The sequence below is a fragment of the Panthera tigris genome, chromosome C1, assembly GCF_018350195.1.
Source record: "Panthera tigris isolate Pti1 chromosome C1, P.tigris_Pti1_mat1.1, whole genome shotgun sequence".
Classification (NCBI taxonomy): Eukaryota; Metazoa; Chordata; class Mammalia; order Carnivora; family Felidae; genus Panthera; species Panthera tigris.
The window spans coordinates 97,193,104-97,219,485 of record NC_056667.1 but is presented as its reverse complement, the minus strand read 5'-3'; the positions used below and the strand labels follow the sequence as shown (position 1 = coordinate 97,219,485).

General features: G+C 39.3%; 2 protein-coding genes across 6 annotated transcripts in view; both read left to right on the top strand.

Annotated features, from left to right (window-relative positions):
- CSDE1 (cold shock domain containing E1) overlaps positions 1-4,273 on the top strand; it is a 38,919-nt gene extending 34,646 nt beyond the window's left edge. For all 5 annotated transcript variants that reach the window (XM_042993782.1, XM_007076340.3, XM_042993781.1 and 2 more), the window contains 4 exons: positions 383-561; positions 1,273-1,436; positions 2,444-2,576; positions 2,938-4,273. In XM_042993782.1, the coding sequence (XP_042849716.1) occupies positions 383-561; positions 1,273-1,436; positions 2,444-2,576; positions 2,938-2,985 (524 nt within the window). In that variant the 3' untranslated portion in view covers positions 2,986-4,273. The remainder of the gene's footprint in view (positions 1-382; positions 562-1,272; positions 1,437-2,443; positions 2,577-2,937) is intronic.
- Positions 4,274-4,425: 152 nt separating this feature from the next.
- On the top strand, positions 4,426-15,233 carry NRAS (NRAS proto-oncogene, GTPase). The gene is made up of 7 exons (XM_007076341.3): positions 4,426-4,525; positions 5,027-5,154; positions 7,347-7,525; positions 10,236-10,395; positions 10,897-11,020; positions 11,608-11,649; positions 11,757-15,233. Exons 2-5 carry the CDS (start codon positions 5,044-5,046, stop codon positions 11,014-11,016), a joined length of 570 nt encoding a protein of 189 aa, XP_007076403.1. The 5' UTR covers positions 4,426-4,525; positions 5,027-5,043; the 3' UTR covers positions 11,017-11,020; positions 11,608-11,649; positions 11,757-15,233.
- Positions 15,234-26,382: the final 11,149 nt, after the last annotated feature.

Below are 26,382 nucleotides of genomic sequence, written 5' to 3'. Positions count from 1 at the left end.
GTTGAGTATGGGTCAGAAATATTTTTGACTGGTTGGCTCATACTGTGAACTGGGGAAGAAAATAATTCAGAGGATCATGCTAGCAACCCATTCTGCTTAAAATGCCCACATATTTAGGTAATGAGGTTGAGTGCCAGTGTTCCTTTTAATTTCGTAAGGATGGTTTAAAACTGTTCATTAGCTAGTAAAGTACTACTACAAGTTCTCGTTTGTTTTCTTGGTAATATTTCATTGAAGCTTTAAGGTAGGAGTTCTCAGGTATTAAAATATTTTTCTTAGGTAAGAATACATTCTTAGCAACTTATCTATAAACTTATGGCCATCAGCATAGGATCATTCTGAACTATTAGTTTTTAGACTTTATACCTGTCTCTCGTTACAGGGGATATGAAAGGTGAAGTCTATCCATTTGGCATAGTTGGGATGGCCAACAAAGGAGATTGCCTGCAGAAAGGGGAAAGTGTCAAGTTCCAGTTGTGTGTTCTGGGCCAAAATGCACAGACTATGGCCTATAACATCACACCCCTGCGTAGGGCCACAGTGGAGTGTGTGAAAGATCAGGTAAGTAGTATTATCTCTGGATGTGAATTTGATCCTTTTATGAGTTGGTACACAAGTGGTAACCAAAAGCTTGAAATTTTTTCAGCCAAGGGAGAACCATCAGTACTCATTTCTACTTTTTTCATTGATTTGAGGTAGCTTGTAAAAATATGAAGAAAATGACATGAAAAGGAAAAAAATGATGATATGAGCAAAAAGAAAGTTAAGAGTGCTATTGATAACATTACATGACAGGGGAAATAAGTTCGGAATGAGATTTTTCAGAATAGAAAGACTAGGATTTTGTATGCTTGAGCTCGGGACTTCTTTTGCAGACCACACAAAGAACGAAAGCATATGTAAAGGTGTTCATAAGATAAGTTTAGGGCAAACAAAACTATTCCTCATATTGAAATCTCAGTGTGATTTTGCTTAATTCAGAAACTTCATATACTATATGAAGACACAGGCAACCTTTGTTTCAGACAGGCTATGATAGATTGAATGGCAGTGATTTCAAAGATACATTTCTTGACAAGTTTTCAGACCCATATGCTGTTACATTATAGCATGAGCAATTAAACTGGAGTATCAGCATTAATACCATATTTAATAAATCCCCTTCTAGTTAGGTGTTGTGCTTCATTCACAGTGAGGTACTTTTCCCCTCTGTAGTATGTCCTGTTTTTAGTTACTGTCTTTTTTTATTTTTCCCTCCCCCACCCCCCTCAGTTTGGCTTCATTAACTATGAAGTAGGAGATAGCAAGAAGCTCTTCTTCCATGTGAAAGAAGTTCAAGATGGCATTGAGCTACAGGCTGGAGATGAGGTGGAATTCTCAGTGATTCTTAATCAGCGCACTGGCAAGTGCAGTGCTTGTAATGTTTGGCGAGTCTGGTGAGTTTGTTGTTGTTGGATTGGTAAATTCCCTGGACTGTCTTTAAACTTTCATAAACTCTGGTTTAATCACACTTCTTCACTTTTCATCGCTTCTCTTTTTATCCTGCTACTTTCTGGCTATTTCTTGATCTTTCCTCTGTGTGTGTGTGTGTGTGTGTGTGTGTGTGTGTGTGTGTGTGTGTGTGTGTGTGTGGTTTTTTTGTTTTTGTTTTTTTTTTGATATGTTTGATTTTTTTTTTTTTTTTGAAAGAGTACAAGTGGGGGAGGGGCATAGAGAGAGATTGAGGATCTCCATGCACTGACAGCAGAGAGCCCGATACAGAGCTCGAACTCCAACCATGAGATCATGACCTGAGCTGAGCTGAAGTCAGACACTTAACCAACCGAGACACCCCTACTGTGTCTTTTTTACCTCTGGCCTTCATTTTCTAAATTTTAGTCTTACAAATCTGGCCTAATGAAACATTAATTGGGTACATTCTATGTAATAGAACTTATAATAAGATTATGTAGTCCTTATTCTTCAAGGATTCTGCTTAGCTTTTTCTTCCATTAAGTTATTTATATGCTACTTAAAATTCTAATTTTATAGTTTAGCAGTGCTTTCTCTGTGCTTTAAAAAATTTTTAATCTGTAATATCATGAGAGGAGCTGGGAGTCTCTTGAAATACTTCATATTTAACTTGTCTAAGGTTTTTCACATCTTATTACCTCGTTTTGTGTGTCTGTGGAACAGGTTTTTCTAGGTGCAGACCAGTCCAGGGATGACCCTCACCCAAATGATTCTTCCCTTCCTCCACAGTGATAAACCTTGAGTTAGGAATAAAAACAAACAAACTTGTCTGTCCTGTCTTGCTAGCTATAGCTAGGTGGCTAGATGAGGCAAGAGTCTCCTCATTAAAACTGAGTCATTTGGGTAGTTAGATAGAAAACATACTCCTCTGCAAGTACTTGCTTTCTTCCCACCAAGAGTTGCTGCTTCTCACCTCTTAACTTCATTACAGTGAGGGCCCCAAGGCTGTTGCAGCTCCACGACCTGATAGGTTGGTCAATCGCTTGAAGAACATCACCCTGGATGATGCCAGTGCTCCTCGCCTAATGGTTCTTCGTCAGCCAAGGGGACCAGATAACTCAATGGTATGAGGGCATTACAAGGTTTGAGGGGTGGGGGTAGGGGCAGCTGACAAACAATATGCCTATCAAGTTCCTATTTCAGCATAGCTCGGAGCTTAATGGCACAGGGAACTTCAGTTTTCTTTTTCAGTGTTTCAGTATGCTTATAACTAGTTAAAACTCCATATACATTGGTTCAGCCCCTGACAATAATGATTCCTCACAGTAAGCAGCACATTTTCTGGTCTTCCTGATCCTTTGAACATAATAGATCAGGAGGGCTTATTAGGGATTTCCTCCTCTGGGAAAGAAGTGGTGGTGGTTACGATGATTAAAAAAAAGTACTGCTTGTGTAGTGATTAACTGTAATTTTACTTCTTCACAGGGATTTGGTGCAGAAAGAAAGATTCGTCAAGCTGGTGTCATTGACTAACCACATCCACAAAGCACATCATTAATCCACTATGATCAAGTTGGGGGGATTCTGGTGAAGGGTTCTGAATATCCTCCTCTTCATCCCTCCCAAAATCTGGAATACTTATTCTATTGAGCTATTACACCAGTTTTAACACCTTCCTCGTGTTATGTTTAAAAAAAATAAATAAATTTAAGAAACCATTTTAAAATTATGCACAGTTGCAGCCTGGAAAACTTAAGGTGGCGCCTTATAGTATCAATCTTAGGAGCTTTATTTGGTGCATTTAACGCAACTGGTAATTGCAAAATCCACTTCGCCTGTGTAAGTGAAAAATATAGACTGTTATCTTGTTGGCCCTATGAAATTCTGCACTTGGTATTTAGCATATACTCTACCTTCATTACTATCTGGCAAGATGTTCTGCCTTAGCACTCAGTTGCATTCTTTTCCTTTTCTTTCCTGTTCATTATGCTTTAATTCTGAGGACCATATGAGGGTAGAATATATTAAAAATTACAAAAATTATAAAAATTTGTATAGGCAAACCATTTCCTTAAGTTGATGGCCAAATGTTAAAATGTTATTTTTCATATCATTTATAATCTTGTCACAGTCCACTTAACGAAGTTTGGTTAGATTTCAGTGAAAATTATCTTCCAGAGTAGTTTTTTTTTTTTTTTTTTTTTCCTGGGATTAGGGAGGGGGGTAACTTTACTGCAATTAGTATGTATGGTGCAGAATTTCATGCAAATGAGGTGTGCCAGCAGTGTGGTAATTTAATCGTATTTAAACAAAAACAAACAAAAAAAAAACGAATGCACAAACTTGCTGCTGCTTAGATCACTGCAGCTTCTAGGACCCAGTTTCTTTTACTGATTTAAAAACAAAACAAAAAACAAAAAAATAAAAAAAGTTGTGCCTGAAATGAATCTTGTTTTTTTTATAAGTAGCCGCCTGGTTCCTGTGTCCTGTGAAATACAGGCACTTGACCCTTGGTGTAGCTTCTGTTCGACTTTATATCACGGGAATGGATTGGTCTGATTTCTTGGCCCTCATCTTGAATTGGCCACATCCAGGGTCCCTGGCCAGTGGACTGAAGGCTTTGTCTAAGAGGACAAGGGCAGCTCAGGGGATGTGGGGGAGGGCGCTTTTATCTTCCCCGTTGTCGTTTGAGGTTTTGATCTTCTCTGGGTAAAGAGGCCGTTTATCTTTGTAAACACAAAACATTTTTGCTTTCTCCAGTTTTCTGTTAATGGCGAAAGAATGGAAGCGAATAAAGTTTTACTGATTTTTGAGACTAGCACCTAGCGCTTTCATTTTTGAAACGTCCTGTGTGGGAGGGGCGGGTCTGGGTGCGGCCCGCCGCGTGACTCCTGGGTCGGGGGCCCACGTGGCTGGGGCGGGGACTCGGACGCCCCGGGCGCCGACTGATTACGTAGCGGGCGGGGCCGGAAGTGCCGCTCCCTAGTGGGGGCTGTTCATGGCGGTTCCGGGGTCTCCAGCCTTTTTCCCAGTTGTTCTAAATCAGTCGGAAGCGGAGGCAGCGAAGTTTGAGGTAAGGCTCTGTTGTGTTTAGCGTTCGTCTTTGGCGCAAAGAGGCAACTCGTTGCCAGGAATCGAACGGAATCTGCAGGCTGGAGACAAAGGCCCTTGGGCGGGGGTCCTTCGTTTTGAGCGTTACGGGGGAGATCTTTGAAGACCGGCGGGGGAGTAAGACGAGGGGATGGCCAGGAGGCTGCCCCACCAGAGCGGAGAAGACTTGGGGGAGGAGTAGGAAGAGGGGTTTCCTTTACCTTAGGCTGAGGGCGGGGCCCAAGGGCTGTTGAAAAATACCGAAGGGTGGGGGTAGTAGCTAGGAGACTAGCCAGAATTCTGAGGCCCGCAGTAACCTGCCAGTGCTTTTGCACTCCTGAAATCACTGAGAACCAAGTGGAGGGTCACGTGTATGGAACCCACATATTTCAAACTCGGGCTTTAACTTACTATTGATTATAGAAAGCTTTGAAGTACTGTAGATGTGACTCGCCAGTTAACCCTGATTGCTGCTTTCCCACAGGTTCTCGCTGGTGTGAAATGACTGAGTACAAACTGGTGGTGGTTGGAGCAGGTGGTGTTGGGAAAAGCGCACTGACAATCCAGCTAATCCAGAACCACTTTGTAGATGAATATGATCCCACCATAGAGGTGAGGCCCAGTGGCAGTGTGCTGACCCTACCTCTGGCTTTTGGCTCACCCTTACCCATATCCTTTAGCTTGCTGTTTAGCTAAAGGAATAATCAGGAGACAGAAGTAAAAGTTATTTTGGGTACTGCGTTCAGCAATACAATAAAGCTTTCCATGTTTGTGGAGAAGAGTTCATTTTTATTAGCTGTTAGAGTTTTTCTAAAAACTTGACAATTTAGCAGTTTAGTAAACTGTTGCATACTCGTTGAACTCATATAAGACAGCTCTATTAAAAAGAAACCGGCGGTGGGAAGAGTGACTGAGTAATAGGATGGAGATAAAGGATTCAGAGATCTAGATAGTCTGCAATTTTCATTAAAAGTTGAAGCAGCTGAGACTGGGCTGGAGTAAGAAAGAACATGAGATTTTGAGTCACTACCTAGATTTTTTTCAGTCCCTGTTGGCAGTTTATTTAGTTATGTTATATTGAACAAAACACTTAAACTCTCTGAGCCTCATTTTTTTCGTCTATTCAATTACTATAAACATGTCCTGCCTATCACACACAGGGATGTTGAGAAAAATCAGTATGTTTACATTTTTTGTGAGTCCACGTTCTAGATTGGCTTGAATAAATGGCATCTAAGGTCCTTTTAAAAAGGTTGTGTAATTTTATTCAATTTAGAAATGTCTGACTAGAGATTTTTTATTTTAATCCACATCCTGGTCTTCCTACCCTCCCCCCACCAGCTGCTGAGTGTTTAATGGAAGCTAACATAGCCATTATTAAAAATTAGTAAGTCCTCGGCAAAATTTTATTTAAGCTAAACAGCTTTAGTGTTAATAGTTAGAACCTTTTAATATTTTTCTGAGTTTTAGTTATTGAAGGGTAACATACATACAGTAAAATTCACAAGTATATCTACAGCCTAGTGACTTAAAATTTGTATTTTAAATACTTCCATAATCACCACTCAGAAATATAGACCGTTTCCAATACTCCAGAGAGTTCTCCCATGTCCCTTTCCAGTCAGTAAACCCCCACACTGCCAGGAAATAACCACTTCTCTCTGACTTCTATTAACCTAAGTTAGTTTGACTCAAACCTACCTTATAATTTTAATTTTGCTCATTTCCTCGAACACTCGTACACTTAACCATATTTCATACTTCAGGCCAGTTTTGGCAATGTGAAGTCTATGTTAATTTGAAAGTATATTATAGTCCCACAATGAAGTTGAGAGGCACTGATCAATGAACTGGGAAACCAGCTCGCATTTGTTTCTGGAGCTAGATCTTTACCAGGTGTGATGGGTTGTTTTCTTTGAACTGAATTCCCAAAATGTAAGTATCAAAATACAAGTAAAATTTTTGCCTTAGAGGCAAATTGAAACCATGTATATATTCTATGCATGTCTGTCTTTCTAAGGAATTATAACTATATACAGTAAAACCTTGGTTTGCGAGGTTAATTCGTTCCAGAAACATGCTTGTGATCCAAAGCACTTGTGTATCAAAACGAATTTCAAGAACCATTAACCAAGTTGTGATCATGTGACAGTCGGCATCACATATTGCAAGACGTTGCTAGTTAATAAACTTAAAATTTAGTATAAATGTTTGCTCGTCTTGCAGAACACTCACAGAACAAGTTACTTGCAATCCAGGGTTTTACTGCACCTTGTTTGGAACCTTTAGGAATTTGATTCCGGAATATTTTCCAAAGGTAAAAATCCACTATGATAAGAAAAATATTTTGGTGTTACAATTTTGTCTGAAATGAAAAGTATTTGTGTGTTTAGTTATAAACACAAATGATACTGTGTCCAAGGCCTGGTATAACTGGTGGAAGTATGTTTAGAATTTAAATGTACAATAAACAAGAAAAGTCCAGTTTATACCTTGGTAAAATAACACCTTGAATGCTAATCTCTAGTCTAACTGCTGTATAGCTGTCTTTTGAATTACCAAACTTTTTTCATCTTTTCCAAGAACAGAGTGACCACATTTTCCTTTCTGTAGGCTTTTTTCTTAGGGTGACATTAAGTACGTTCTATTTGTGATTATACATTAGAAGTTTGAGGGGCAGAGAGATGGAAATAAACTTAGGAAGGAGCTTATCTAACTTTGGCAATAGCATTGCGTACCCTGTGGTTTCTAATAAAAATGAAATCTTCCTCTCTCCCTGCCGTCTCCCACCCTTCGCACCCCAGGATTCTTACCGAAAACAGGTGGTTATAGACGGTGAAACCTGTCTGTTGGACATACTGGATACAGCTGGTCAAGAAGAGTACAGTGCCATGAGAGACCAATACATGAGGACAGGCGAAGGCTTCCTCTGTGTATTTGCCATCAACAATAGCAAATCATTTGCAGATATTAACCTTTACAGGTACTAGGAGCATTATTTACTCTGAAAGGATGATTGATAAGTGTGTTCTGAAGCTTTGTGAGGGGATGAGGATACCACACTAGGAAAGATAGCATCTTTAATTATGAAGAGAGTTGGTTTTAGAGTGTTTAACATTGAGGATCTGGGGTTACAACTGGAAGTTAATATTGTGACATATTTTATATAATGCACTATGGCTGGAATGTGTGATAATACTTAAATGAAGCTTCCTAACGGGATGATTCAGGACCACAGGTGGTGTTAGAGATCCCACAGGAATTTCAGAGACGAAAACACCTCTGAGAAGCAGGCGTCAGTATGTGACAGAAGATAGAAAATGGTAGGAAGAAATGAACAGGCAGTAAAGAGAGATGAAAGGTGGTCTTTCTCAATAGAACCATAAAGTTTCAAAGCTCAGTCAGACCATAAAAAATTCTGGCACAACATTCTTTTTTTTTTTTCCAAGTATGTGAAGTTTTATTTTTTTATTTTTTTTAAGGTGGCAATCTTTTTTTTTTTTTTTTTTTTTTTTTTTAATATATGAAATTTACTGTCAAATTGGTTTCCATACAACACACAGTGCTCATCCCAAAAGGTCTGGCACAACATTCTTGTTTTACAGAATCAGAAATCGAGTTCAGAAGGTGTTTTGTTAGGTTTTTAGAGTCATGGTTGTTATTAGTAGCAGAGCGGGACCAAAAACCCAGGGCTCCTTTTCCTTAGCTCCATGTTCTTTGAGCAGAGTAATAGAACAGGTTGAAACTTGGCTCCATCATCCATTAGCCATGGGACTTTGGGGCAAACTACCAAATGGCTGTGATGCAGTTTCCTTATCTATAATATGGAGGTAATAGTACCTACCAAGAATTGTTTGGAAAATTAAACAAGATAATATAACATGTTAATCGCCCAGAAAAGTGCCTAGCACAGAGTCAGTGTGAGTGTCCTTCCTACAGCCTACAGGCATATTATACTCCATCCATTGAAGATGTCTGCTCATGGAAACAAACTAGTCCAGAAAAGTCACTCAGTAGGGAGAGTGGTTCGTGGTTGGTTCGTTCTCTTTCTTTCTTTCTTTCTTTCTTTCTGTCTTTCTGTCTTTCTGTCTTTCTTTCTGTCTTTCTTTCTGTCTTTCTTTCTGTCTTTCTTTCTGTCTTTCTTTCTGTCTTTGTCTTTCTGTCTTCTTTCTTCTTCTTCTTTCTTCTTTTCTTTCTTTTGTCTCTCCCTCTCTCTTTCTCTCTTCCTCCCTTTTTCTTTCTTCCTTCCTTCCTTCCTTCCTCCTTCCCTTTCTTTCTTTCTTTCTTTCTTTCTTTCTTTCTTTCTTTCTTTCTTTCTTTCTTCCTCTTCTAGAGAGTGGGAGGAGGGGAGGGGCAGAGGGAGAGAAAGTGAATCTCAAGCAGGCTCCACCCCCAGCACAAAGCCCCAATGCAGGGCTTAGTCTCAGAACCGTGAGATCATGACCTGAGCGAAATCAGGAGTCAAGACACTTAACCAACTGAGCCACACAGACACCCCAGAAACAAACTAGTCCAAAACTGACTTCAGTGGGTTTTTTTCTGCTTAAACCTGCTCTGCTTTCCATTTGCATGGAAATGCAATGGAATAATATGCAATAATAGCAATGCATAAGAAAATGTCCAGTACTTGGCAGGTACCTAATGTTGAATTTCTAGAAGTCCTTTTTCCTCTTAGGCTGTCTTGTCTTATATTATCCTTTAAAATAGGCTACTGCCGTTACTCCAAAGGTCGGTTCTGCAGATAGCCAGTGTAATGAATTTTAGGTGCATGATTGTGTGTGTACCCAAGGGTAGAGTCTGGAGTAGTGCTGTGCAGTATGGTAGCTACAACCTTACGTGATTATTTCAGTCAATTACAGTTAAATATAATTGAAAGCTCAGTTCCTTGACCACATAACAACTGACTTCTTAAGTGTTCAACAGCTACATATGACTAGTGGATATAGTTGGACAGCACAGATAGAGAATATTTCCATCATCATGAAAAGTTCTGTTGGACAGTATTGGTCAAGAGAAGCTAGAGCAGTAGTTTCCAAACTGCTGTGTGGTATGTCTTACATGTCACTGAAAGGAGTGCTGTAAGTTGGGAGTTCCCAGATCCTTTAGTTCCCCTTTAAGAAGAGCACTTCTGGTGTTTTCTATTTTATATCTTGGACTTCCAGCGATAGTATCGTTTGAAGAAAATGTTTGGACATTACCCATCTAGAGAAGTGGATAGACTGTCTTTCATTAAACACTGTCACTCTCAAGGAAACTTCAAAAAGTTTTTTATTTTGAGGCAGTAAGCTTTACTTTTTATACTTTAGATCTTAATCTAGAGTATGATTTCAGGTTGCCAATTAAATCCAGAGCCAAGCTCTTTGGAGAATCAGGGAGCCTAACCGGGGTATGCGTCAAGGTAGAATAGCCATCCATTTCCACTAGAAGGTGAACCAGTACTTGGCTGCCTTATGGCTGCTGCATCAAGTCTAAACCAGTCCACTGTTGTGCATGGTTTTTTATAATTAAACCAAAAGACCATTAGGCATCATCTTTTATAATCCATGGGGGGGAAAAAGTGAAACTCCATACTAGATCAATACTAGAAGCTAACAGGCCTAGATAAAATTGGTTAGATTCTTTTTCCATCTGTTCATTTCTTCCTAAAAACTTACTCTTAGGTAATGATGATATGTTCCTTTTTTTTTTCTTAGGGAACAGATTAAGCGAGTAAAAGACTCCGATGACGTACCTATGGTGCTAGTAGGAAACAAGTGTGATTTGCCAACAAGGACCGTCGACACAAAACAAGCCCATGAACTGGCCAAGAGTTATGGGATTCCATTCATTGAAACCTCAGCCAAGACCAGACAGGTACAGCAGAGCTTTGAACACCTGGCAAGCATTCATTTAAGGCAGAAAAATTTGATTACTAGAGATAATGATCTGCATTCTTTGTTGTTATGGAATTTTTTGTATTTTATTTTTTTTAATCCTTCGTTTAAACCCCAAATGAACCGATTAATATCTTGGTGTGGCATTTTAGCCTCACGTTAATATGCACAAATATTACTAAAATGAAGACCCTTGATTAAAATTAGTTACAAACATTAGACCTTCTGCCATCAACACCAGCCAGTATTTAGGGATTTTGCTCTCCTGAATGGAATCTTTAGATCTGGTCGTTCTCTATGTCCCACATTACCCATTTTCCTGTGCTTGAGTATAATTTTTCAAAATTTGCCATTTGTATATATCAGTCTGTTGATGTAATTCAATAAAAATGCTAAATTTGGTGTCCCCAAGAAGTACAAATGAGATAGTTCACACCTTGGATCGTGTCTATTAAGCTGTCTTTATCATTCTCTTTTACAGGGTGTTGAAGATGCCTTTTACACACTGGTAAGAGAAATACGTCAGTACCGAATGAAGAAACTCAACAGCAGTGATGATGGGACTCAAGGTTGTATGGGGTTACCGTGTGTGGTGATGTAACAAGGTGAGCATGCGGTCTCTTGGCGTCATAATCATAAATTTTATTATTTAGCATCAGGCAGTTTGGAGGAGATTGCTGTTATTTTTTCTGTGTTGCTATTTGAGAGTTTCTACTTGCTCACAGCTGTAAAATATTTTCCTTATGGCACCCTTTCTGAGAGTACTTTTAAAGCATTTAAGTATTTTATAGACATCATTACACTTTCAATAACAGTAGAAACCAGCAGACATTATTATGAAATGTATGCCTACCATACCATATTCTTGCACTGATTAGGAATTGGAAGAATCACTACATCAAAACTAGATTATAGGGGCACCTGGGTGGCTCAGTCGGTTAAGCGGCCGACTTCGGCTCAGGTCACGATCTCGCGGTCCGTGGGTTCGAGCCCCGCGTCGGGCTCTGGGCTGACAGCTCGGAGCCTGGAGCCTGCTTCTGATTCTGTGTCTCCCGCTCTCTCTGACCCTCCCCCGTTCATGCTCTGTCTCTCTCTGTCTCAAAAATAAATAAATGTTAAAAAAAAAAAAAAAATTAAAAAAACAAAAAACAAACTAGATTATAATGACATGGTGTGTGTTCTTTTCTTATAGATACTTTTAAAGTTCTAGCATCAGAAAAGAGCCACTGTCAAGGTATGACAAGCTTGGAAGTGAACGTATTATCGTTCATGTTGATTTCTTAACCATGTTTTTCTCATAATCTCCATGTGCCATTTATACAGATTCTGTCTTTATTTTAGCTGCACTGACACCCTGGTCCTGACTTCCCTGGAGGAGAAGTGTTCCTGTTGCTATCTTCAGTTTCACAAAGAAGCTCCTGCTATTTCCCCAACTCTCCGTAGATCAGTACATTATTCTCTGTTTGAGAAGTTCTCCGAATAACTACCTCCTCACTTGGTTGTCTGACCAGAGAAATGAACCTCTTGTTACTCCCCACTGTTTTTCCACCCTGGTTCTCCCCCAGCACATATAAACAAACCTCCCAGGTTTTTCATCTGAAAAGTAATTCATGCTCTGAAACAGAGAACCAAACTGTAGACATGAAATTCTGTAGGAAACAATGTCTTGAGCTCTAAAGTAGCAACTGCTGGTGACTTTTTTTTTTTCCTTTTTACTGTTGAACTTGGAACTATGTTGGTTTTTGGAGAAATGTCGTAAGTTACTGTTTTGCTGAGTATATAGTTAAGTTTACCATTCGGTTTGTTTGTAATGTTATTGGCTATACTCTATACCTGGCATCTGCTCTGCATTCATAAATACAAAAGTGAATTCTGACTTTTGAGTCTATCCTAGTGTTCTCAACTTCCACATAATTAAATCTAACTTTTGCAGCAAAGTGCCTTTTTCCTAGAAGTGGTTTGTAGATTTGCTTTATAATACTTTGGTGGAATAGATGTCTCAAAAACCATTATACATGAAAATGAATGTCTGAGATACGTCTATGATCTGTCTACTTTTGAGGGAAAGATATACCGACATAATAGCAGATGCCGTGTCTTATGTGTATGAAGTTGGATTTCCAGAGACCTGATTTGGGTCTCTTCCAAGAGAAAGATGAAACTGGAAACAATTATGAGTAACTTCACTTAATTTTTACCTAATCTCTACTTCGGGGCGGGGGGGCAGGGAGTAGGTTACCACTTACAAAATATATGCAATTTGTTTCTTCTAGCTTACTGATAATGAACTTCCATTCATATTTAAATTTAGGTCATATCCTAAAGCTTTACATTTGCAGGTGTTCGAAATTGTAAGTTTAATGCAGTTTTATTTAATAGTTATGATCAATGATTTTCAAGCCTCAGATGTATTAACGGACACATTTTCACTACGTATCATGATATTTTAAGGATGTATATTATAATTGCCCTCATTCCCCTTCTCATCCCGCCGCAATGGCGGCTTGGTTATTTCAGTTGAGTACAGCAAGGTGCTAATAGACCAGGGTCACGGTTTCAAAACTTGAGCAAGCTGGTTAGCATTGCAGAGAGATAAATTCTTCCACATTTGCTCATTGCACCAGTAAACTCCAGCTAGTAGTTTTGCCAGATGCACACTATTAGTCCTGCAAGGAAAGAAGAGGTCAGTTAGCACAGATCCTTTACCATGACTGGAAAAACCTGCCGTCTTGAGGAGGGTCAGCTTAGAAATTTTTATAAATAAAATCTGTAGACCATTTTTAGCCATGTGAAACTCTGAATTAAACCAATAGTTTTTCTCATTATTTTGAGAATGAGGATGCCTCAGATCAAAATTTTTAAAATTTTCTTTCTTCGTGATGTCCTTTGAAGGGTTTAAAACCAGATATTGATGAATTCGTCTGTGTATACCAGATAATAAGCTGATGGAGTTTGCTCAGAAGAGAAGTAGCCTTTCTATAGAAATTGCTGTTTGAGAAGGGAGTGGGAAGTAGAACTAATTGTTAGTTATGAGGGTTTGGAGGTACGGCGTTTGCATTTGCAGATAATTTCCTGGTAACTCCAATGAAAAGGAGACTTGGATAACTTTTGATGAGAGATTAGTTCCCAGATGGCCGCTTCCTGTTCTGGTCTCTTCTGGTGTGTACTTACTGAGGTCCTCTATCTTCTCAAACGAGCTTTCATTTAAGGAGACTCTACACTGTCTCTAAATGGATTCAGAAGAGGGCAAGAACCTGCACTGTGCCCAGAGCGAACAAGCCCAGAGAGTTGTGTTCCTTAGTGTTAGCTTTGAGAGCTTTCACATACTGTCAACAGCTGTAAATAGAAACTCCCGCTGCTGGGTTTCTGCTCCTTTTGGAACATTGCCGTGTGACTTTCTTGAGGCTAGATGGAGTCTTGTCACCTCAGCTGTCATTGTCTTCCACCTCTTCCTCCTCTTCTCATCTGTGTGACTGACAGTATGACCCTTTTTGTAATATCAAATTTAGGGAAAAAGATACTCATTTTTGCCCTTATATGTATGTACCTTACAGTTTTTTCAAGTGTGTCCTAAGCACAGAATTATCTAAATGGGGCCAAAATTCAGACTTGAAAATGTTCTTTTAATAGCTTGTTAAGAAATGACACATAGGTGTGAATTTTGGCACGATAGAGTGACAGACTTACAGTTAAATGCTGAGTAACTTCAGTTGGTGTGAAGTAAAGTGTGGTTGTTTAGAATTTGTTTGTAATTGCTGAAAACAGTTCTAGTTTACCTCAGAATCTGAAAAGTCTCTTCCCCAAGTTAAGTGCCTGGCCAGCTGTCATGAATTACATACTACTTTATGTGTGTTTGTGTTTCAAGGGTTGCACACCCAAGAGTGTGAAAATAAGATGTTCTGTGTAAAGGCCACCATGCCTAGTCTGTAAATGAAACTGTTAAGTGCTGTATTTGCTCCAGCAGCTTACTCTAGAATGTTACTTGGTAATGTAATATCATACTTCTTACAGTTTTCACTTTAGTGTAATAGGTAAAGTTATTCTCAGTATGTCTTTTAGCAGGCCCATGTTTAGTCTTTCATCATCCCTTAAACTGCTGTGAATTTTTTGTCTGACTTGAAAGCAAGGATGGAGAAACACTTTGAAGAGATATTTTCGTTTTTTCCCATTCCAGAATTTGTGAGCATGGTCATATTTTGCTTTTACATTTACAGTCATGAACTCTCAAGCTGGCAGCTACAACCAAGAACCAAAAAATGGTGCATTCTGCTTCTTGTAATTCATCTCTGCTAATAAATTATAAGAAGCAAGGGTAATTAATTAGGGAAAATATTTTATTTAGGTGGTTTCTGTAAGCAAGAGACTATAATTCTTGTACATTATTTTTCATCTTCGCTGTTTCTTTAAGCAGTGTAATGTGCCACAAAATTATTTTTAAGGTGTTTCCTGTTAGGAATTGTTTTAAACGTGTTCTCATTATCAGAATAGTTGTAGATATGTTTCAGAATACAACTGGTGATTTTTAAAGGCCTGAGTACTGACCTAAGAAGCAACTGGATGAATTCTACTCTGGAGGGAAGGGAGGATCTCAGTGAAAGTTGTATGACTTTTATATTTCTGTGCCATCAGATATAGGTAAAAATACCAATTGTGCAATTCTGTTGTTTAAACAGAACTATTGGCCTCTTTGGTCCTAAATTAAGGGGCTGATACTTTAAGTTGACTATTTTATTGTAAATTAATCCATCCTAATTTTTAAAAATTTGGTTGAATGTTTTTCTTGTTAAATGTTTAAAAAATAAAAACTGGAAGTTCTTTGCTTAGTCATAATTCTTTTTTCTACTGAAGTGCCTTTTCTTGAAAGTTAATATTCATGTTAGACTTGGTTTTTTTGTTTGTTTTTTTAAATAAGTTTTATTTTTATTTATTTTGAGAGAGAGAGAGAGAGAGCACGGGAGGGGCAGAGAGAGAGGGAGACAGAATACCAAGCAGTCTGCCCTGTCCTCCCAGAGCCCTAAGGCTCGAACTCATGAACTGGTGAGATCATGACCTCAACCAAAATTGAGAGTCAGATGCTTAATTGAGCCACCCAGGCGCCCCTAATTGTAGATTTTTGGATGTGACATTTGGACAGTGTTCGAACATCTGAGTTCCTCATTTTATCTCCGTGTAAAATATGTCAAAGCCTGCTTTTAAACTCTTACCTTGGGGGTGATTCATAGCCATAATCCATAGCTATATGTCAAATTCTAACATAATAATATAAAGTGTTTGAAACTATCTTTGGAAATATTTTTTCCTGTTTTCACATTTACTGCACAGTCTATCTACCAACCTTGGTATCATTAGAACATAGTTCTAGGAGCCAAAGAACATGGGTTCCAACTATAATTTTGCTACTCTGGCCCATACATAGTTTGTTCATTTGCAAAATAGGAAAGTTGAATTAGCATGTTTCAGGTTTCCCAACCCTAATTAAGGAGATGCAGTTCTAAAAAAACCCAAACAAAAACTTCACACCTAGAATTTTTCACCTAACACTGAAATACTGTGATCATGAGGATCTTGGCTTATTCTACCAAAGACATCATTTTTACTTTCACTTTTTCTTCAAAAGGGGGCAAAGAGGGATATTGATATTTGGCTGAATTAAACTTGAGAAAAGCAAATTTAAATGACAAAATATGTTTCTAGATAGGACTACTAGGACATATAAACATTTTAGAATATAAAATATAAGTGAAAAAAATTATGGGCTTTGTGTATCTAAAGCATTTGCACCTAAAATTGATCCCCTATGCCTACCATCATTTGTTGTTTGCTAATATTGGACCCGGTGGTAACTGAGAAAAGAATGTAGAAGAGATGTTTTCTGGATTCTGCTGATGGCTGCTAATTCTGTTTGGTAATATGAAGCTACAAAGAGACAAATGGTGAAAAAGCGTAAGAAGCTTGTTTCTTTGAAATATGTGGAGACTTCCCACGCATCTCCATGCTGTTAAGATTTCTGCCTTAGAGCAAGCAATACTGAAGGTTATTAAAAGGACAACATAGTTACATGAGTTATTTATATCCATAGATCCATGTAAAGGGGCCAAGAGGCCATGCTAGTGATCACTTTGCAAAACTAAGACATTTCAGAGAGTATCCAACTCCTGTCATGACCCGAGGCCTAGGATCAATGTCCAGTATCCAAGTGGGAAGAATATGCTTTGTATTGCTTTAAAGTTGACTCTGGGCAATGAAATGGGGTCTGGAAAAGAAAACTAGACCTCTAGGAACATACGAAATACAGGAAACAAATACCCTTTTCAGTGCCAAAATGAGCATTAAAAGTTTCAAATTCATGAACTAGAAGGAAACCTGGTGAATTGATCATTCTTATCTGGAGAATTTGTATCCATGATTTACTTCACACTTGCACCAAAATAGTTTATTAACCTGCATGTTATTTTTCAATTTAAAAGGATGCACTTAGTCTCTTCTTAAAATAATAGTGCAAATAGGGGCACCTGGGTGGCTCAGTCGTTAAGCATCTGACTTTGGCTGGGTTCATGATCTCACAGTCCATGGGTTTGAGCCCCGCATCGGGCTCTGCACTGACAGCTCAGAGCCTGGAGCCCTGCTCCACATTCTGTGTCTCCCTCTGTGCCCCTCCCCCACTAGTGCTCTGTCTCCCAAAAATAAATGTTAAAGAAAAAATTTTAATAATAATAGTATAAATACAGTGTACCCTCAGTTTACAGGCATGTAGAAAGAGAACGAGACATAACACTCACCCAATGTTGGGAGTTAAAATGATATTAAATGTTTCTAAAATGTTTCTAAAGATAGAGGTGGCTTCCAGCACAACTGTCTAATGGGGGAGGAAGTGGTTGGAACTGAGCAGGTGCCTCCTAGAACCTTTAGGCAATGGAGCCTGAAATGTTATCCAAGTTAGGAAAAGAAATCTAGGATGGCTTCTGTGAACGTGATAAAACTGGCACGATGACCCTTTCTATTAGAACTACAGATGTACAAGTTACACTGAATATTTAAGTCTGAAAAAGGAAATTTGTGCATTATTTTAAAACATCTTAGTACAAATTGATTCTCCATGTTTACAGCTGAGACCCAATATCCCTGATGTTTTTTTTTTTTTTTAATCACTGGAATGAAGTCTAAAGACCTCTTCAAAATTAGATCGAGAACTCTCATAAATTTATGCTTGTTTTGCCTGTGAATTTGAGGAGTCTGACATTTAACAATTAAAGTCCAAAATGAAACTCTAGAATAGCATATGAACTAAAATTACCAAGGTCTGTGCCCGTGGCATCCCATCATTCTGTATCTGGTGTGACATTTCCTCTCAGAGAACCACATTTGGATCCCACCGTGACACAGAGCCACATGCTCTAACAAAATATATTTGGTTTGTTGGCTCACTCAATTTTCCTTATGACTTTCCTTCCTAATTCATTTTGCAAGTTTTTATTGAATACCTGCTATTGTGCCTGGGCACACCACTGCTCCGGACGTTTAGTAGCGAACCAGATAGGCATTGTTTTCTTATTCATCTTTTCTATTCTATTGAGGAGACATCACTAAAACAAAATTTCTTCGTTAGAATTTGGTGATCGTTTCAAAGACTCTACCCAGCTTTTCTGACTTCTCTGACTCCTTCCTGGTCTGAGAATGCTCAGGGATACCCAAAATGCACTAGAAACTGTCTCATGCCTCATTGCCACTTGGGGTTCTCCTTTTTAAGTCAGGTCTCGGTAGAAATGGAAACTATATATTGCTTTGCGAGTTCAAAGTGGTGCTCTTATGGACTTCATCTCATTCAGTCCTCAAGAACAAGGTAGCATAGGAATGGTCTCCCATTTTACAGGTGAGAAAACTGAATCCCCTAAAAATGGATGGATTTATCTTCATTTGAGCCCAGGTCTCCTGATTTTAGATCCCTTGCTCTTTGATTCACTTAGAAGTTTTCTTTTCTCTTTCTTTTTTTTTTTTTTAACGTTTATTTACTTTTGAGAGAGAGCACTAGCATGTAAATGCGGGAGGGACAGAGAGAGAGAGGGGACAGAGGATCCAAAGAGTGCTCTGGGCTGACAGCAGAGAGCCGAATGTGGGGCTCGAACTCACAAACCGTGAGATCATGACCTGAGCTGAAGTCAGACGCTTAACCGACTGAGCCACCCAGGTGCCCCTGATCCACTTATAGTTTTCTTTTTCTTTCTTTCTTTCTTTCTTTCTTTTTTTTTTTTAATGTTTATTTTTTGAGAGAGAGCAAGCGGGGGGAGGAGTAGAGAGAGGGAGACAGAGAATCTGAAGCAGACTCGGTGCATGGCAGCACAGAGCCCGACTTGGGGATCGAACCTACAAACAGTAACCGTGAGATCATGACCAGAGCCGAAATCAAGAGCCTGGGCGTTCAACTGCCTGAGCCACCCGGGTGCCCCCACTTTGTAGTTTTCAAACCACGTTTCTCCAAGCCCTTCCAGTCCCATAAAGACTCCGGAAAAGCCTGAGTGGGTGGAGCCCAGGCCTTCCTCCTTTGTCCCCCTACTTTAACTGAAGCAGTCCACTCCTGTCTGTTTTTCCAGTTTAGGCTTTCATTCAAGATTTAATTGGAAGATTTCATAAGAAAAAGTTTAAATACCACTTGATGTCACCAATCTACTTCTACAACCATCTATCACCAAGTGGGGAATCACTAGGTCATACCCTCACGTCTAGTCCAGAACCCAGTACCCTCTAGGTACAGTCATGGCCATTGTACAACTAAATGGTGAGGCAGGATATAACACAGTGGTTCTCAGGCCCCACGCTGCAGCTGGAATACCTGGGCTACCACTTACCACTAGCTGTGAGCCTTTGGGCAAGTCAACCTCTTTGTATCTAGGTTTCTTCAACTAAAACGGAGGTAACAATAGTTCCTTAAAAGACTATTGTGAAAATTAAAGGAATTGATATATGCTTAAGGGGGGGAAAAGATACTTGAAACAGTACTCAGCACAATCACCATGGCATGGATCCTATGGGCATGCCTCCCTCTCACTTCCAACAGAACCGCTGTGTGCTGTGAAGTTTAGATGGTTTTGTTGAAAGCAAATTGCTGAATTTCAGTTCCATTCAGGAGGCAGGAAATAGTCCGTTTGTCTCATGGAAAAGGATGAGTCTTATAAATTTGACTTCTTTATTTTTAGGCATGTATGGGAAATTATTACTGACAGGAAAATGAGGCTGAAAAAAATACCATAAAATTCCATAGGTTTGGTTTTACGCCAAACTAAAACTGACTACTTAGGTAAAAACTAACTTACATACCTCTAACAGGGTAACAAAAACAGCCCATGGTTGCTGCTGGCAGGAGAGGTATATTCCCAAACCAGAAGCTGTAATGAGCTCAGAACTGCTCCCACTGAGGAAATGTAGCAAAAGATTAAGCTGATCCTGAAAGTTCACTCATGGCAACCCTGAGCCCCATAGGCAGCTTTGGTAACTCTGAGCCGTGAGTGACTGAGGGCATCGAGCAGGGTGGAATGGAAGGCAGGTTGGAAAAGGGTGGGGATGCCCGGCAGGTTTCACAGCAGGGAGGGAGGTCTGCTATAGCAGAACAGAGGGGCTTGCTGGACAAAAGAAGGCAGGCGGCAGTGATCTGTTTATAGCCGATTCCCGTTATGTGTCTGTCATCTCCTTCCTGTACAGACTCAGGTTACTGATCTCTCTAACTCAATGAAATACAAGAGATCTCCCGCTTTTAAAAATGTTTGTAAATTTCTTATTTGGAACTCTGGATGTTTTCCATTGGAATAATATTCTAAGTGATGGTTAGGTTCCCAGGTTGGCTCCAACTAATGTAGTCCATAAGGTAGCTGAAATATTCACATTAACAATTTACAAACATTTTTTTAAATATTTATTTATCTTGAGAGCGAGACAGAGAGAGAGCATGCAAGCAGGGGAGGGGTAGAGAGAGGGAGAGAGAGAATCCCAAGCAGGCTCCATGCTGCCAGCACAGAGCCTAATGTGGGGCTCAATCTCACAAACCCATGAGATCATGACCAAAATCAGGCTGAAATCAAGAGCCAGACGCTTAACCAACCGAGCCACCCAGGCGCCTCTCATTTAACAATTTTTAAAAGAAAACAAAATAATACTTTTTTTTGCTAAAAACTAAAGCAAAAAATAGAATTAAAAATAAGACTAGTTTATCTTATATATTGAGGCTTGAAAGAAAAGCAAGCTTAATTACAGAAAAAGTATGGGTAAATAGAGACTTGTCCCATTGAAGGAAGCTTCTGAGGGTTTTCCCTTAAAGGCTGTAGGTGAGGACAGGATCGAGATTTGTTTTATTTCATTTTCCTTTAAATTCAGGTTTTATTTTTCTTATGATATAAATAACACTTGTTTATGGTAGAAAATGGAAACAAGCCAAAGAAAAAAGTAAAAAATCGCCATCATCCCACTACCCAGACAGAACACAAATGTAAGTTGCCCAGGCGGTTTATCAATCTCTGTAGTGATATTTAAATTAAATACCTTTCATTTGTTTACACAAACAAGATTATACTAGGTATACATCTCTGTACTATGTTTTCTCACTTAATAAAATCTTTTATTTAATGTTTCCTATGTTACTATGTATTCATTCACATCACTAAGTTAATTACTGTTATTTTGTGATGATTGCACCATACTGTAATCAGTCTTGTAGTTCGGACCTCTCAGTTGTTCCTACTTTTTGGCTCCAGTAACAATTTGGCTACAGTTAACATTTTGGAAGTACATTTTTGAGTACTCGTATAATAATTTCCTTAAAATAAAGTCATAAAAATGAAATCGTATCAATAGAGGAAGCACACTGTTTAAGTTTTTTTTGGTAAATATACTGCCAAATTCGCTTCCATAAAGGCTAAAATCTTATACTTTCACACCATTATTGTGACTGTTTCCCTATATATTAAGCATTGAGTATTATCAAGAAACTGGTTCCCTTTTTATATCAAATTCACTTCAAAACTGTATGGGAAACAGAAACAAATTGCAAATGATTTAAAACACAGACACACACACACACACACACACACACACACACACACACACACACACTAAATGTTAGAAGATATGCCATTTTAGAAATTCCTCAGAATATAATGAATCTTATTTTTCAAAGCTGTATCAAGTGTAATTCACCAAAAGACAAGTCTCTTCAGATCTTTTCATTTTTAACGTGATAGTAAAGACTTCAAATCTGTTCTTCTCTTTTCCTCATTACTTACATCTACCACCTTGTGTCTGGACATCTCTGTGTGCTAACAACTTTATATTCATTAACTCATTTACTCAGTGAATCGGGAATATTAAAAATAACACAGGGCTTTAATACCCCAAATACTATCCCCATGTCGCAAAATTCTCTCTCTCTCTCTCTCTCTCTATCTCTATCTCTATCTCTATCTCTATCTCTATCTCTCTCTTTCTCTCTGCATCCTTCTCCCCTCCTCCACTCCAGACTCGGAGGAAAAATCCCTCTCTTTTCTTCGAGTCTCGCTTCCCCCTCCTCCCATGTCCTTCAAGACTGGAAACTTGTTCTGTCCTTGACGTTCCATTCTCCGGTGATGTTTATATTCCTCCATCTATAAATATATTCCCTTGACCCTAGATCCCTCTACCTGTCGTTCTATTTTTTCTCCGTCCACTCTCTGACATTGTTAGGAAAGAAGGGTCTCCACTTCGTCATCTCCCATCCACTTGTCAACCCACAACCACCAAACCTCCTCAACTCCTGTGACTCCTCTAAAACCTCCCTAACAGTTTGGCAGCCACAGAGCCAGGACAAGAGGTTCTTGAACTTGACCTGAGGAGCTGGCTGACAGCTTCCAGCTGCCATAACGTTTCATTTGCAACCCTGAAGCCATGCTCAGTACCCACACTCCCTACCTCACAGTGACTGAACATGGTGAGGGTACTAGAGTGGGGCCAGTTTTCTCCCTACAGGACTCCTTGAACGGGCAATCCTTGTGGGGAACGCCCCACTGGCCTGGCCAAGACTTTCCCAGACTAAAATCTGAGGCTCTTTCAAGTCATCCTCCTTCCTTCCTTCTCTCTTCTTACACCTGTCAGATCATCATCGCACCATGGTCTGAAGACTTTCCCTGCCTACCCCTGCTCCCTCCTCTTTTATCCTTCACAGGCATTACCTTAAATGCAATAAATCTCTTGTATGTCTCATTCTCTCTGGGCATCTTCTTAAAAGGAGCTGAACTGACCCATGGTGATCACCCACTTTCCTAATTGCCAAACCTATGAACTATTTTCTGTCCTTTCATGAAGTCTCACAACATTAAGCCCCAAGACTTGGTTTCAGATTGCTTTTCTCCCAAAGCTTCCACGATACAGTATCTTCTTCTTCTCCTCCTTCGTCCCCCATCATTTCAACTTTTTCTGTGGTCTTTTCTTTCTACAACCAATCCTTAAATATTGGTTTTCCTTAAGAATCTTTTTCTATGGCCCTCTGCTCTTTGCACACGTTCTGTCTCAGTGCTGTAACTGATTATCAGAGTTTTAACCAAGATCATTGCTGATGACTCACAAATATATCTCCAGTTCAGGATTCTCTCCTGAGTTCTAAAGCCAAATATCCAACTGCCAACTGGACATTTCCATTTCGAGGAATTAAGCCAAATACATTGGTTTTGGCTTTAATCCTATCTATCCTCTTGTATTATCTTCTTACCAATCACTCACAAGGAAACTTAAGACTTATTCTCAACAACTCCTCTTCCATCACCCCATATCCATTTTGTGGTTTGATAGGCTTGTCTTCAAAATAGGTCATATCCGTCGTTTCTGCTGCAGTTCTACGGTGATTGTTTCCATTTAAGCCTTCATCATTTTTTTAAAAACTTTGTAAAATGCTCATTTTTGAGAGAGAGACAGAGATGGAGCATGAGTGGGGGAGGGGCAGAGAGAGAAGGAGACACAGAATCCGAAGCAGCCTCCAGGCTCTGAACGGTCAGCACAGAGCCCGATGTGGGGCTCGAACTCACGAGCCGTGAGATCAGGACCTGAGCCAAAGTTGGATGCGAGGTATCTAAATGTGAGGTATCTGAAAATCTACACTAGTAGTCTAAATAGTTTTGAGAAGAGACCTACTCCTGTCTTCAGTTATAGAATTCTCATCAATAGAAATCACCTTGTTTTGTTTTCTTCCTAGCATCCATTACTACCTGAAATTACCTTATTGTATGTTGCCCATTAGAACATAAACAGAGGCTGTGTCTTTCTTGTTCACCACCATACACATGCCACTGCCCAGGACAGTGCCTGGTTAGGTTTGCAAAAGTTGAGGCCACACAACTAGTAAAAACAGGAGATAAGACTGGAGCCGAAGTCTGTCTGAAATTACCCACAAACTTGGTGTCCTTGAGTACCCAAGAAATATTTGTTGAAACAACAAATGAAGTCAGTGAACTTTTGTAAGTTTATTTATTTATTTTGAGGTGGGCGGGGGGGAGGAGAAGAGAGAGGAGAGAGAGAGAACCCCAAGCAGGCTCTGCATGGCCAGCTTGGAGCCTGAAGCAGGGCTTGAACCCAGGAACTGTGGCATCATGACCTGACACAAAACCAAGAGTCGGATGCTTAACCAACTGAGCCACCCAGGTGCCCCTCGGTGAATGTTTTTAAATGGAGAGTGTAGGGGTGCCTGGGTGGCTCAGTTGGTTTAGCATCCAACTTCTGCTCAGCTCATGATCTCACAGCTCATGGGTTGGAGCCTTGCATTGGGCTCTGTGCTGTCAGTGCAGAGCCGGCTTTGGATCCTATCTCCTTCTCTCTGCCCCTCCCCCACTAGAGCTTACGCGCACACATGCTCTCTCTCTCAAAAATAAACATTAAAAAAATGGAGAATATAGTGGTGTTTTATTTGTTTATGTTTATTTATTTTTGAGAGGGAGCAAGAGAGAGTGCATGGATGCATGTGAGCGGAGGAGGGGCAAAAAGGGAGAATCCCAAGTAGGACCCTTGCTGTCAGCATAGACCCTGACTTGGGGCTCTATCTCATGAACCATGAGATCATGACCTGAGTCAAAGTCAAGAGTCAGACAACTAACCAACTGAGCCACCCAGGAGCCCCTCAAAGTGATGTTTTAAAAAGATTTCATCTGGAAGTATTTTGCAATATGATTTGGAGGCAGCGAAAATAATTAAGAATCTATTGCAATCATCTGAATTTGAGGTGACTAATGATTTATGAAAATTACATTAGCTGCTAATAACCAAAAAACCTGAGTAATCAATTTCTAAAACAAATTTATTTTTCTTATATACAGGTAAGCCTTGAACAACATGGATTAAAACTGCCACATCCATTTATACACAGATTTTTTTTTTATAAATACTGTAGTATAAATGTATTTTCCTTATGGTTTTCTCTTCTTTAGCTTACTCTATTATAAAAATACAGTATACAATATATAACATGCAAAATATGTGTTAATCAACTGTTTATGTCATCAGTAAGGCTTCTGGTCTGTAGTAGGCTATTAGTAGTTAAGTTTGGGGGGAGTCAAAAGTTACATGTGGATTTTCGACCATACGAGGGGGCAGCGAGAAGGATGTCAGTAACCCTAACTCCAGCGCTGTTTGGGGGTCATCTGTTTTAGAAAGCCTGCAGGGGGGCAGTCCAGGGCTAATATGGCGACTTGAGGATATCTATAAGGACCCTGGCTCTTTTCTTCTGCTCAGGGATTTCTTCACATGTGGCTTTTGTCCTGCTCATCACTTGTGTTACAACAATGGTTGATTTGCACTCACCCAGATATATATATTTTTTATTCCAGAGAGGAAGAAGAAGACTGGCAAAAAAACAGAACGTATGCCAGCTAAGATGATGTCTTCTAAAAGGGGTTTTATAGACATGGCACCCAGCAATTCTGTTTATATCCCATTGGTCAAACTGTACTTCATGGCCACGTCTAGCTGCTTGGAGGTTTAGCAAACACAGTTGATTTCAGCTGAGTACGTTAGTGCCCAAACTAAAAAGGGCTTTATTAATAAGAAAAAAAAAAAGGGAAAATGACTTTTGAGTAGATAGCTAGGGTATCTGCCACAAATGGAATGGGAAAATTGAAGGATAACATATAAAGATAAGGATCGCTAAAGAGGAAGGAAGATTGGGGAAGGAAATGTTTAGTTTGGATATATCAATTTGTAGATACCCCTGGGAAACCCAGGTGGAAATATCACCAAAAAAGTTGGAAAGGAATGAACAAATGTTTTGGTTCAGTAACACCATTGTAAATGTGTTTTCATGTTGCTGATGAAAAGGAGGCGATCGCCAAAAACGTAGGCAGCAAACTATTCAGTTTTGCCAACAAAAAGGCTTGTTCCAATTTTCCATAGGAAACAGTTAGTGGTGAAAAGATTATTCAGTCTACATCCATAATTCTGTTGTAATCTGAAGTTCCAACTTGTGCTACTGTCTTTAATATAAACTGTTACAACTGATAAGCTCTGCTGAATCTCAGAAATACTTTCTTTACCTAACAGTAATTATCACATAATTAGCCACAGCAAAGACTCTCTATTGTCGAAAGATCCTAAGATTTTGGTCCAGAGGGTCTTAGCTTTGCCATTTATGAGTAGAAAGCCTTCGGGCAGGATACTTCACTTTTCAGAGCCTCAGTTTTCTCATTTGGGAAGCAGGGATAAAGTACTTATAGGATTGTAATTAGGATCCAAAAGATAATGTCTGAAAAAATGCTTTATATACTATAAAATGTTATATAAAAGGAAGATATCATTCTTTTTATAACAATATACAAAGGAGGGGTAAATGAGCACTCAAGATGGAAGTTTAGTTTCTCTAAGATTTGAAGTAAGTTTACTATCTAATTCATTAAATAAATTCTGTCAAGGGGATTTCTGTTAAACATAGCCCATTTCTTCTTCTTTTTTTTTTTTTTTTACTTATTTTTAA

Excerpts from the sequence above, each read along its gene's own strand:
- NRAS (XM_007076341.3), top strand. The coding sequence starts at position 5,044 with ATGACTGAGTACAAACTGGTGGTGGTTGGAGCAGGTGGTGTTGGGAAA. Across the intron at positions 5,155-7,346 it reads AATATGATCCCACCATAGAG|GATTCTTACCGAAAACAGGT; the intron begins GTGAGGCCCAGT and ends TTCGCACCCCAG. Across the intron at positions 10,396-10,896 it reads CCTCAGCCAAGACCAGACAG|GGTGTTGAAGATGCCTTTTA; the intron begins GTACAGCAGAGC and ends TCTCTTTTACAG.